At 33.3% G+C, this 14,369-nt stretch overlaps 1 protein-coding gene and 1 long non-coding RNA gene across 2 annotated transcripts; both read right to left on the bottom strand.

Annotated features, from left to right (window-relative positions):
- Positions 1–236: 236 nt before the first annotated feature.
- LOC131659855 (uncharacterized) lies at positions 237–1,732 on the bottom strand. The gene is made up of 4 exons (XM_058928979.1): positions 1,505–1,732; positions 1,250–1,415; positions 812–1,129; positions 237–553 (listed from the first exon to the last, which is right to left on the bottom strand). Exons 1-4 carry the CDS (start codon positions 1,730–1,732, stop codon positions 237–239), a joined length of 1,029 nt encoding a protein of 342 aa, XP_058784962.1.
- Positions 1,733–8,758: 7,026 nt separating this feature from the next.
- On the bottom strand, positions 8,759–9,257 carry LOC131657263 (uncharacterized). The gene is made up of 2 exons (XR_009300570.1): positions 9,121–9,257; positions 8,759–9,016 (listed from the first exon to the last, which is right to left on the bottom strand). It is a non-coding gene; the product is annotated as an uncharacterized LOC131657263 (long non-coding RNA).
- Positions 9,258–14,369: the final 5,112 nt, after the last annotated feature.

Here is a 14,369-nt window from a genome sequence, read left to right on the forward strand (position 1 = left end):
TCACGAGCACCAACCAACTGATCCATAAAGTCATCTATTATTGGAAGTGGGTACTTGTTCTTGATCGTTACCTTATTCAACTACCTATAATCAATACAAAGTCTCATACTTCCAAATTTCTTCTTTACTAACAACACTAGAGCTCCCCACGGCTCCCCACTTGGTCTGAAAAACTTCTTCTCAAGAAACTCTTCCAGTTGCTTCTTTAATTCCGACAATTCTGATGCGGACATCCTCTACGGTGCCATAGACACAGGTCTAGTACCATGCACAAGATCAATAGAAAATTCAACTTCTCTCTCTGGCGGTACATTAGAAATTTCATCAGGGAAAACTTCAGGAAATTCTCGCACCACTTGCAACTCGTATATTATAGCTTGATTCTCAATAGACAATGATGCCACCAACGCGAATACTTGAACATCTTCTTTCATCAGCTGGCGCAACTGTCTGGCAGACAACAATTTAACATCTTCTCTTTCAGCAGTAGAGACCCTCACCGACTTATCATAACAATTAATATGAACATGGTTATACTCTAACCAGTTCATACCTAAGTTCACATTCAATGGTCTTAATGGAAAGCAAACAAAATCAACAACAAAGTCTCTGTCGAAAATCGACATGGGACACTTTAAACACGCAAGAGAAGTAGTCACTGATCCCTTAGCTAGAGTGTCGACGACTATCTCTCCATTCATAAAAGACAACTTCAGACCCGATCTCTCAACACAATCAGCAGAGATAAAGTAATGAGTAGCACCAATATCAATAATAGTAATTAAAGGAGTGCTATTAATGAAACAAGTACCTCTGATGAGTACATCCTTACTAGTGGTCTGAGTTCCCAATAGGGCGAACACCTTCCCACGAGCTTGTTCCTTCTTGGGTTTCTGACACTTACTTCCAATGTGCCCCTCTTCACAACAGTTCAAACACACCATCTCTTTATGCTGGCACTCAGACGCCACATGTCCAAACTTCCCACAACGGAAACACCTCTTCGCTTCAATAGTACACACCATGCTCTTATGACCAGCTTTTCCATATTTGAAGCACACAATACCAGCAGGAACATCTCCCCCACTAGTTCTCTTGCCCTCAACAACTTTCTGATTACCCTTGCCAACTGGAGCATCACAAGGCTTGCCACGACCTTGTTAACTCTTTCCTCCCTTCTGACTAATAACCTGATAATGAACATTGTTGTCCTCCTCATAGATTCGACAACTATCAATCAAAAACTCACCCGTTGGTCCAACATAATGGTGATCGAACTTAGCCAACTCTCTAAACTTAGCAGCATACTCAATAACTAACTTATTCCCTTGTCTCAACACAAGGAACTCGATTTCCTTCTTGCCATGAACATCCTCAGGAAAGTACTTCCTCAAGAACTCCCTACAGAACACAACCTAAGTGATATCCTCACCATTAGCCTCCAACGAGTCTCTAGCCACCATTCATCATCCTCGACTGCTAGCATATGAGTCCCGTATCAAACCTTCTGATCTGGAGTACAATCCATCACACGGAAGATTCTCTCAATCTCATTTAGCCATGTCAATGCACTATCAGGATCATGAGTACCCTTGAAGACAGGTGGATTTTCTCTTTGGAAGGTAGCCAAATTGCGAGACGCATCATTCTCACCCACGTTTGGCTGATGTTCCAAAACCTGAGCCATAGCCTCCAACGCAGCAACAATTGCAGCATCGTTCCTCCCAACCATCTCAACTCGTCACTACAACACAAAAGCAAATAGAACTAAATAACAATACTCGATTGTTAGACCACAATACGACACGACACTTGGCCGGACGAACTGAACTGCTCTGATACCCCTAATGTAACACCCCAAATCTACCAAACAGTTTAATAACGAAATCAAAGTGCAAAAATATCAAAACAACATACTTGGGGCATCACATTATCAACTTAAACAAAACAATTCATATAAAATCTCATTAAACAGATACATAGCATATATACAAAAGGGAGAATTCATAACCACTTCAACTTTGGTAAACAATGCAGCAGAATTCATAAACTCATAAACATCAAATAAGAGCATCTTGGTCCAACATGAAAATACAAGACACAAACTTAATTATAAGACAACATCATAATCCAACATAAACATAACAAAAGAAAACAAGCATCAAACCCCCCAAGTGCTATGCATCAGACCAAAAGAAACCAATTCGAGCTACTAAAGACAACGATTACTCCTCATCGATACCTGCATGTTACCAACAAAGGGTAACATTCATACAGAAGGGGTGAGATATCAAACAGTATAAAGGAGCGTATGATAATACTTATAGCAAAGATAAGATCATACACAATTCACCACTTCTCAGCTTAAGCACTTGCATCACAACAACAATGTTATTAATTAATCATAACATCGTATTCAAATTGCAATTATCTCATTAACACATAATATAATTCACTTCATATTCACAACAATTCAAAATGCAACTTAACATTATGCATATGCATGTGGTACCCTTTGGAGTAAAACTCCTGTCTTAAACATATGCCTCTTGGGCCATCGTCACATAGCAATTCAAGGCCATCATCATGGTTGCCATTTTCAGGCTGTCTCAAACTATGCAATGGATGCGACTCAATGATGCACATCCACAAAATACAACATTCACAATACACAACAACTTCGTCTCAAACAACATCGACTTAATGCCAATATCTCAATGGCAACGTCAAATTTATTACTACTAGAGTAATTCGTCACTTCTCAATCACGTCTTTATGATACATAAATATACACCATTAATCAACTTTACGATCCATCACCAAATGGGGAAAATAAAATTCAAGAAAAGTTTTCAAAAGTCAATCCAATCATTCTCATTAGATAGACATTGATTTCAGCTTTACAGATGTTCAAACGGTGCGTCAAATAGACACTCGAGTCAAAGGTTATGATATTTCAAAGTTTTTTTAAAAACTTTCACTTTCAGTGGTAACCGGTTACCAAGTTATGGTAACGGGTTACCGAGTGAACCAGTAGCCAGTAATTCCAAAATAACTTGTGGTAACAATTTAACCAGTGTTGCAGAGGCAATAAAACTGCAACTTTGCTGTTACGATTTTTACCTCTTAAAACCTCAAAAACCCAACTTTCACATACTGGAAAATAAGTATAGGTCCTAATTTTTCAAGTATAACATCAGCATCATGTAACTATTCAAACACACACACCAATTGCATCAATTGCACAACAAATCATACATCAATTTCAACATTCATCAACATCATAAAAATTGCAATTTCTACACAACCGTGGATATTAAAGCATAGAATCAAATCTCCATTATAACCTATCATCATACAAACCCTTATAATGAAAGAATCCCATCCTTACCTTGGTTTGTACTGAAGACAACTTTAGTTTCAATGGGGTTTTTCCCTAGCTCTATTCCTTTTCTCTTCTTTCTCTTCTTTCATCAAATGATCTTCTAATTTTCTATTTTCTCAAATTCCCTTGTTTTGTTTAGCTTACTAACTCATTATTACTAATGGGCTCTAATTAGAACCTCTCACTTTCTAACACTAACACTAAGTTAGGCCGGATAGCTAATAGTATAATCATGCCATTACTATTAATTCTCATTAAATAACATAAAGCCAACTAATCACATAACTAACACATAAATCACACAACACACAGTAAAATAAATAATTAAACTAAAAACGGGCGTTACACAACCCCTGTGACTAACAACCTGCGAAGGCAACCGCTTGTGACTAACAACCTCTAAGACTTTATAGTCCTAGACTTCTTGAGACATCTGACCTTCACTCGGTCTCTTAAGAAACGATTAGAAAAACCTTTGATCACAATTTATTTACAGTGTAAATGCTTCTACACAAGCAGGATGTAAACTTTCTTTTTTAAATCTTGGACTAAAAGAAGAATCAAGCTATTAAAAATCTATACAGAGTGAGTGTGGTCGTTGAGGTTCGCTTCTTCTTTGAGTCTTCAAGCCCTTTTATAGCCAATAAAATAATATAACCGTTTGAGGGAAAATTCTGAATCTTACAGATTGTTGGTGGCTTACTTGTAGTGGGAGACAAGATAGTACGCAACGTCCTTCCTTTTCTTGAGTGAAGCGAAACATTCGCAGGTACCTTGTACTTTTGTTCTACAGTATAAGGTTAATTTTTTCTTCTTGAACTTTAGAGGCTTACGACATAAGTTGAAAGAAAAAGAATAAACTTTGAATTCTTCAGAACTTCAAGTCTTCACAGTCTTCAAAACCGCGTCTTCAGAGCCTTCAGCACTTGGTCTTCAGAATCCTTTTGTCTTTAGAAACTTGAGTCTTTAAAACTTCAAGTCTTCAAAGTCTTCTTAACCACGTCTTCAAAGTCTTTCAGCACTTGGTCCTCAGAACTGTTTTATTTAGAACTTCTATCAGAGTGATTACTTTAGATGCTTCTGCTTCTAAAGTTATTTCTACTGTTCGGCAGAACCTTGTAGCGCAAAAATATAACCTGATGGCTTATGATGTTTTTGCCACGCCTTCTCATCAGAATTAAAACTGTTTGTTAAGTACTTAACAATAATAAACGTTAGTATGGAAAAATTGTTCATACACATTATTATCATCAAAACTCAAAGACGTATTGCAGAACCAAAGCTTGTTCTAACCATAAGCAATTAAATACTTGTGGTGGCCACAAATAGAATTCTTTTTAAATCTTCATAAGAACTTCATATATCTCATTAGAGATAAACTATTATTCCTTGATGACATTCACCTTCAAACCTTGCTTGCACAACTGAATCATGTTTATCACAATTGTCGTTAGTCCTTTAGTAAGAAGATCATTACTAAGACTTATATACTCCATTCAGTAATCTTCGGTCATCCAATTCCCTTTATTCATTTTTTGTATCACAAACACAAATAATAGTTGATAGAACGAGACTAAACAAACCTATTTGACAATTGGTTCAAAATCTATGAAACTTGTTGCTAGGAGGCTTTGATTTTATCAATCCTCTAATGAGTTTTCATTAAATTTGGCCTAAGTTCATTATTCAATCATCATTGATCATTATTTTTAACCATTAAATTCTAACTCCTAACCTTATCTTTTATGCTTCTTAGTATCTCATGCTTTATTTTACCATCTATCATTCATTATCATGTTTATGATTATGTTAATTTTCTGTTTGTCATTTTGGACATATGTTTAATTATGCTTGTATTTTCCATTTTTCCATTTAGACTTTACTTTTGTGCTTAATACATTAATAAATACTAAACCATAAAAACTTAATGAAGACTTGTACTTTGGTTACTATACACTATGCTTGGAGGATGGACTATTGGATTGGGACCTTCCAAGGCATTGGTTTGATTTTCTCTGTGTGCAAATTGTTTTGAGTTTCTATATTTTATCTGAAGTCCTTGGGGATTACTCCAATGCATTGTGATTGAGAATTCCTCTATATATAGTTGTTACTCTGGTCAATGTTTTATCTTAAGTTCTTGAAGTTTATTCCAAAGCATTGGTTTGCAAGTTATTCACGTGAAGATGTTATGTCGAACTAAAAAAAGTTCATATGGCTCATTGAAGCTTTGAGATAAAATAAAGACTTTGCTTGATTCATAATTCATCTAAGGATTATTTTATCTGATACTTGGTATTATACTTGCTCAGTTTGCTAATCCAAAGGATGAGAACTATTTATTGACTTCTTTATGTCAAAATTTTGCCTTCTTGTTCATTAGACCTTTCTTTACCTTATCTTTTATTTTGTGCTTTAGGATAGTCCCTTCATCTTTTGTCCCTTTCTTAAATTTTCAAAATTTTATATCTCCTTTTTAAAATCTTTTTTATGTTTGCAAACTTTTAAACTTTTTTGATCAAACTTTCTTTCAAAAACTTTTGCCCTTGGTTGCTTTTCTTTTAAAGATAGTTTTTCTAAAGTTTAGGCATGAGTAATCATTATGGTGGAGATGTAATTCCCGAATATCTTGATATTGATTGATATGATTGATTCTTTCCCACATGAAAGAGTTAGTGGCATACTTGTTGATTTTTATCCAAGTTGCCCTTCTTTCATTTGTGATGCAAATAATCCATTTGTTCTCATGTTCAAGAATAATTATCTGAATTTTCTCTCCTATGATGACAAAGTGTCTATCCAATTTTTAACCAAACCTTTATTTTCCTCATGAGAGGAACTACAAATGCCCTGAATTCTCCATTGTACTTATGTGGTATGTAGGCACAAGATGCTACGTCTTGCCGAGCATAATTTTAAAACCATACACAAACTTTCTTTTGCACATGACTCTTTTCACACAAATTTACAAAAACTTTCATGTGGAGTACCACAGAATATGAGGGGTGCTAACACCTTCCCCTCTCAAAATCAACCCCCGTACCTAAGATCTCTGATTTGTTTTTATTAGTGTTTGATTAAAAACTTATTTGGGTTTTATTTCGCTCTTTTCCCATTTCCTATGGAAACAACAAAGCACGGTGGCGACTTTCACTAAAATATGAGTCGGGTCAATCCAATAGCTTCAGTCTCAATGTTTCCTGGCTACAGGAAGCTGCATCGTACACGTAATGGAAGGAGTAATACGCGTATGCCTTTTAGGTGAGGACACTGTTGAGAAATCCTTCCTTGGTCGTACGTGTATGATAAGCGTATGAGGGTTTGGTTCAACAAAGGCCTTGCGCGTATGGGGCGATGTGATACGCGTATGGGCCTGCTTGTACTACAATTTCATACTTTCATGATTTCTTTCCCGATTTTGCATGCAATGTAAATTCTAATGATTTCGGAGGATAAGAATGACTTAGATAATTGGGGAGAAATGTGGATTGGTTATAAACAAGTGAGAAATATGAGTTTTACGTGATCTATGGGTTAAAATGGGGCTTTTACATCAATGTCGTGGAGTTCTTAAATTGTGTGTATACTCCTGTGTGAATGATGTAATTCTGAGAGAGAATTACGGTGCGTATGTCGATCACGGGTGATCAATGTGGATCGTGTTACATAGAATATTATATTGTATTATGCATATTTGTATGTCATGCATCATCATGTCGTGTTTTGTGAAGATGAAACTAGGTGGGAATCGATGATGGGTGCCTAGTTTCATTCGCACTCCAGTGGGAGTTGAATGGAGATAAGTCGTAGTTCAAGGGAACGCACATGGATAAGCCGGATTCCAAAGGGAATCCGGTTTGTATGAACGAACCTTATTTGGTTGTATTAGTACCGCATGCATAGAGTCGTGATGGTTGAGTCGCATTTTAGACATTAATAAAATATGGATTGTGTATAGTGAAGGTGCATTATATTATGATGTTGTTTTCGTGTAATGAGAATCGTTATCATGGTGGTTTGTTAGTGAATAATACTCCTTAGCATGTGACTTACACCATTTAATTATTTGAATGATTTCTCACCCATTTTTCTGTTGTTGTGTCTGTGCTCCTTGGGGAGTACAGAGGATCAGGTACCTAAGTAGTTCCTGATTCTTATATTGCTATTTGATCGAGTCTTAGAAGTTGCTCTAATACTTAAAATTGGGGAGACGGGAATTTTTTATGTTTCACTTTAATTTGATATTGTTACGTATCACATTTTGATTTTAACATTGGACTACAATGAGGTGGAATTTGTTGTGTTAAGGCCTGAGTGCCATGAATTAACTTTAATTTCGTATTGTGCTGCATCATTTTGTATCGAGATGTTTTATGAAATGATTTTATGTCGTGAGTTTTAAGGGATGTCACATCTTGCTTTACTAATTTTTTCTAACTTAGTTTATAAATATTTTTATAAATAAATAACGGAGAAAGTAGGGTTTACAAAATGAAGTACGAGATTAATGATTCAAATGACTTGTACCCTAAATCTCTTTGTGATTGTTCAATCCATGCAAACACATTCCAAACATTTATAATCAATCGATTGTCTTATGTATGGTTGACTGATGTGTAAATGGATTCTCACATGACATTGGGTTAATAGAATAAAGAGCTCATGTTAATTCCTAATCAGATGACCAAATGTAATCAACGAATCAATGACTTCCTATAGATATCATGTAAAAACAAGCAAGTTTGGACAAAGAACTAATTGATGAATGGGTATCAATGCAATCACTCAAGCAACTAGTATGGCGATGTGCCAATGGAATCCTAAACCCTAATGCATGAACTTGTCACTATGCAATGTCATGTAAAATAGAATGACGTGGAGGATCAAGAACAAGAAAAAAATTGTCTGGTCAAAATTTGGAGCGTGACGAGATCATGCACCAATCAATTGATAAATATGCAAGGAAAGTCATTTGATATATATGCAAGGCAATCTTGAAGGTTTAATAAACTGTCAAAATGTCAAACCGCATCGTCATAGGATAGTTGGTCGATTGCACTATAGAAAAAGTGTTATTAAATTGTATATGACGAAATAACAAATTTATTAACATCCATCAAATTTATAAATTACACAAATATAATTTCTCTTGTTTTTTTAAAAATACTCATCTTAAATAATATTAAAAATTAAATTTTTTCATATTCCTATATTTTATAACATATCAATAATTAAATTAATTATTTTTAAAATAATTGAATTGCAACACATAAAGAATTTATTTAATTATAACTTACATTTATTGAGTTTATATGGAGAACTTGAAGGTAACATTATACATCTATAGTTAATAAGATATGAAAAAGAATTACATTATAGTAAGTTTTATTATCGTTTTCATTTTATTATCGATATTCTGGAGAAAAACTCATAATTTCAAAAATATATAAAGTTACAATTCTTGGTTGGAAACATAAAACCTTAATGGTAGCTTATGAAATATTCTACCATAAGATAATATTCCTTATAAGACCATAACGAAATAACAGGTTCTGTGAACGCACGTGACTTGGGCTTCAAACTTCTCCCCGCTATACACCTTTCTACAATCTTCATCAGTTTCACATGGAACTGTAATAAAAAATTGAATAAACGATATTAATAAAGTATGATAAAAGATTATGTAAGAACTACAAAATAAAAAATAGTTTTTGGAAGGGAAAACAATGATTTACAGCTAGCCGCTAAAAGAAAGAATAGGGAGAAAAACAAAACTATAGCATAAAGAAATTTGAGAATTTTAGCCATATATTTTTATCTTTTAATTTTACAAATGAATTGAGAATATTAAAGCAATGCTAAAAATTCTTAAATATTTGTAGTACTAAAACACATAATATATTTTATTTCCCTTTTGCACACTTAATAAATGCCTCTTAAGTATATTTAGAAAAGAGGTAACAAAATACTTTATAATCTTTAAACCTTATTTTTAAGAATCTTTTCATCCTCTTTGGTGATAGAAAGTAGACATGTGTTTTTAGAAAATTTGTTTAACTGTCTTTAAGTTATTTATATGAATAATGTAGAGTTATAAAGACAACATTTTTATGTATAACAGTATAAGTTAAACCTAAGTATTCGAGATGGTAAATGGTATTCATGAACGTGTACTATATTTTGTTATCTTATTTATTGCATAATTTTAATATTTGTATTCACTCTTTATTCGTGTGGGTATTAATCTGACAGGATATCTATGAATTTTCAAAAATCTACATTTACTCATGAGTATATATTTTTTAAATGTGAAAGAAAAGTTAAAGTTTAATAATTTTCTTTATATGATGTAAATATAAATAAAAATACAATTTTTTTTAAACGGCTAGGATTTAATAATATGATGTAAATTATGAAGTGTAGCGGTGAACTTTTTGAGACTATAGTCATTGATTGACTTAACTCATATCTTTTAATAGAGTCGCCACCACAATTGTAACAAATCATACACGAACCAATTCTACACTTGTGTGCTTTGTGACCAATCTTGTTGCACTTGAAACATGTCACAAGTGTCCTATCATAATCAACGACACGATGACCTTCAATACCACATCTGAAACACTTAAATGTAGTAGAAGTTCCTCCCCCACTTAGCTTCTTGCCAAAATCATATTGTTCTCTCTTGTCATCATTTGGTTTCCCGCTAGATTTCCTCTTCCTCGCTTCAACTTTAGAAACCTCATTTCTTTCTTTTCACGCACATCTTCTGGAAAATAGTTTTCCAAAAATGCATCACAAAAAAGAGTCCAAGTAACTTCAATACCTTCTCTTTCAAATCTCCGCACAGTATTACTCCACCAATCGTCATCTCCTTTCGCCAGCATGTGAGTACCAAACCATACTTTCTGTACATCAATGAAACTCACGACTTGAAAGATCTTCTCAATTTCTCTCATCCATGCTTGTGCTTTGTCCGGTCCATACTCTCCTTCAAAGATTGGTGGATTGCACCTTCGGAAATCTCCAAAAGCACGGAACTCATCCTTTCCTCTATAATCGGCACTCTCGAGTGGCGCTTGTCCAATCGCACGAGTCCACCTCATCACTGCCTCAACATTAATGTTACCATTCCTTCCTGCAGCCATTGTCCTAAGACATCCAACAACCAAACCAGACAAAACGGTATCGATCTTGTCAGATACACAAATCTAATACAGCGGGATAAAAGACATTAATAACCTTGACCAACTGGTCAACCAGGCTCTGATACCACTAATGTAACACCCCTTTTATAACCCAAAATAAATAAGCATATAATTAGAGAATAAACATGCATATAATTCAAAAGGGCGTCACATCGACATTTTCAAAAACTAAAAACTTTTAAAAACCGACAGCATTTATCCAAAATATACAATACACCTAGTCATTCCAAATAACACCTAAATATTTAGTTACAATTCATACAGAATATGCATTCACAGCGGAATGTACTAAAAATACTCATGTATTTCATAAAATGATTCATGTCCCATACCATGATCATATCTCAATAAGTATCTCAACATAAAATAAACCATAATCATAATATTTGGCTTAAAAGCCTCCCGAAAAACAAGTAAACAATAAACAAATTCACAAGTCATAACATAATACATAAACAAATAAAACATGAGTTCAACATGCCTAGTCTACTTAGTGTTACATGACCAGAGCATCGACTCACTACCTAATCTCCAACAAACACAAAACAAACTCCAGCTAAGTCTCGCAAGAGCTAATAAACGCCAGAACCTGCATGTCGCCAAACGAGGGCAACATTAAAACAGAAGGGTGAGAATACGAATCATTATGAAGAAAGTACAAAAAGATACAATGGTTAAAATCAACAATTATAGGAATTAATTACACCATGCTTAATCTTGTAAAATAATACTAATCAATATATTCACATATATTAAGCATTTAACAAGTATAACGAGTATATATTCCAATTTCAATACTATATTTCCAATTATGCACATAACCATAATTATCACATATTCACACATTTAACCAAGTATGTATCCAAACATCACCCATCTCAATTATCAAACTCATACACATATCACAAGTACATCAATTTCACATATTCAATTATCGCATAACTCTAATGTGACTCAATGCAAGATATGTGACACTACCGTAATGTGAACCCAACGTTTCACCGTTTTCCGATTCAATATCTAGAATCCAAGCCACGCTTTTGAACCGGACAAGATCAAAGCCACCATGCATGTTTCCAATTAAGGATCAACGTGTTCTACGTCCATTTCCATTCAAGGATCACCATCCATGTGAACCCACAGTTTCACCGCTTCCACAATGAAGCCGACTATGCCATGAGTGAATGTACAATTACCAATCAACTATGCAATTAAGATTATCTCGTCAATCTTAACTTACCGCATACCAACAATAATTCAATTCTATGAATTATATATCAAATTGTACACCACACTCACAACACATTGATATCAATCCACATAATAGAAACAATATTCAATTATTACACCTCATTGATATCATTTTTAATACGCACAGGATTTTCTTTCTTTATTTTCTTTCATTATTACACCTCATTCCAATTTCTAAATAGTAACTAGCTCCTATTACTAAATCAAATTCTAGTTTCCATTAACAATGACACAATTCGAATAACATTTCATGAATTTCAACCAACAATAAACCTAATCATTTTAATCTACTCATTGATCTAATGATACTAACCCCTAATAATAAAGATTCTCCAGCTTACCTTGAATCAATCTCCTTCAATCTTCTAGTTTCTCCTCAAATCCTCTTCTCTTATCCTCTTTCTCCTCTAGCTTTTTTTTTTCTTCTTTTTCCCCAAATGAGTTATAACCTCTAAAACCCTATTTTCCTTACTATCTCCATTTTTAATGGGCTTAATCCACAAATCAATTTCATATTTTATTTCTACTACTTAGACCCAATTAATTATATCTCTCTAATAACTTAATTAACCCATTAAACCCAATAAACACAATTATACACAAAATTAATTAATTCAATTAATTATTATAGCTCATAACAATAAAATAATTATTTAACACACCAAGTAAAATAAAACAATATAATAAAATAAATTCGGATAAAATCCTCTAATAACTCAATGTCTCATATTTCCGGTCTAATCTTAATTACTTGGAAAATTCCCAAAACGCTAAATATTAACTCAATAATATTTCTAATACTAAAAATATTAAAATTTTCGATTAAATATTGATCCGCTATCCCGAACTAATACCGACTAAATAATCCCAAAACGCAAAAATTTCAATAAACATCAGTAATGACTAAATTAAACAAATAATTATTAAAAACACCAAATAATATAATTACTAATATAATTAATAAAAATATTAATAAAAATCGGGATGTTACACTAAGTGGTTCACTTAAAATATGTACAAATTACTTGGTGAAAATATTATAAGAAATTGATCTTAAAACCTTTAAAAGGCATAAGAGACTTATTTTTGATTTAATTCTTAAATGGCTAAATAATAATATTTTTGTGATTTCAAAATATATTCTCCAAATTGACAAGATAAATAAAGAGATTATAGAAAATCAAGTCAAAATAATTAATTATGCTATTTTTAATAAAATATTAAAGTTGTTAAGAAAAAAACTAAAAGAAATAAGTGATAAAATATTAGCTTGGCCCTAGGGAGGTTTGAATCCATGCCCCTCATGTCACAAGCTCAAAACTTAGCCACTGAGCCAAAGCACTTCAAGTGCAAAACAAGTACACGCATAAATATATAATAAAAATGTGTTATAAAATCAGTTGGACTTCATCTTTAACCTTGGTTCAAAGAGATTCAGAAAAATCGTATCCATGACTTAGGCATTTATTCTCAATGATGTAAAGACCAAATACGTTCAAAATTTAAACATGAACTCAACCATGTATCATTCATAAATTTATTCAAACTGTAGCTTACAAATTTCTAATAAAACTACATGAACCCTAATTTTTCAAAATCAGATTAAATGATATATACAATGAATAAATGGAAATGGATTGAGGGCTTTTACTCCTCACATGATACTGAACAAAATAGAATCGAGCTTTATTGAAATAGGTACAAGAATGAGAGAATTAGAGTTTGAAAACTTACCTCTGAAATTGGAAATCGAGGGATGTCTTAGAGCACTTCCAGAACTGATTTGGTGATTTGGATAGCTTCCTTTGACTTCAAGGATGCTAATTGAAAGCTCACAAGCCTTTGAAATGGTTTGAATCTCTCTACCCGAGTCAAGCTGCAAATGCTTCAATTAGTAATGGTGGATGTTGATGGAGGTGTTACAGATTCTATTTTATGGTTTGGATAACTTATATAGGTGACATATTATGTGTTTGGATGCTTAGGTTGATTCAAAGTAATATGTATTGCTTTACTCGAATCTTAGTGCAAAGCTTTGAAGTGAAAATGGAGAGTAGTGATTTTGTGGTTACAGGCTTAATGTAAGGATTGCTATGGCTTCTATGAGGTGTATGGAGGGTGTTTTGATGTTTGTTTGACACAGAAATTGCCTAGAGCTCAAAACACCCAAGTTTGTACAAGTGATAATTGTTAGAACAAGAATGGGATCTATGTTCAGAATATGGTTTTGATGATAACAAACATAATTTTTTAGTAAAAATTTTATTACTAATGATTTCATTGAGTGTGCAAATGTTAAGCTAAAATCCTTATGCGACATTCATCAGATATAAGCATATTGACTGTATCAGAAACTGGCTTCAAAATTGAAGAATGCAAAAGATCCAAAATATCAGATGCATAAAGTCTCAAAACAACAAGAAGATCACAGAAATGGAACATCGTTAAATAATCGGATGTTCTGATTGAAATCAAGTTCAAAAATCAAAGTCAGAAGATCATAAGTCATCAAAGAAACAAAGCTG

The sequence above is a fragment of the Vicia villosa genome, linkage group LG3, assembly GCF_029867415.1.
Source record: "Vicia villosa cultivar HV-30 ecotype Madison, WI linkage group LG3, Vvil1.0, whole genome shotgun sequence".
Lineage (NCBI taxonomy): Eukaryota > Viridiplantae > Streptophyta > Magnoliopsida > Fabales > Fabaceae > Vicia > Vicia villosa.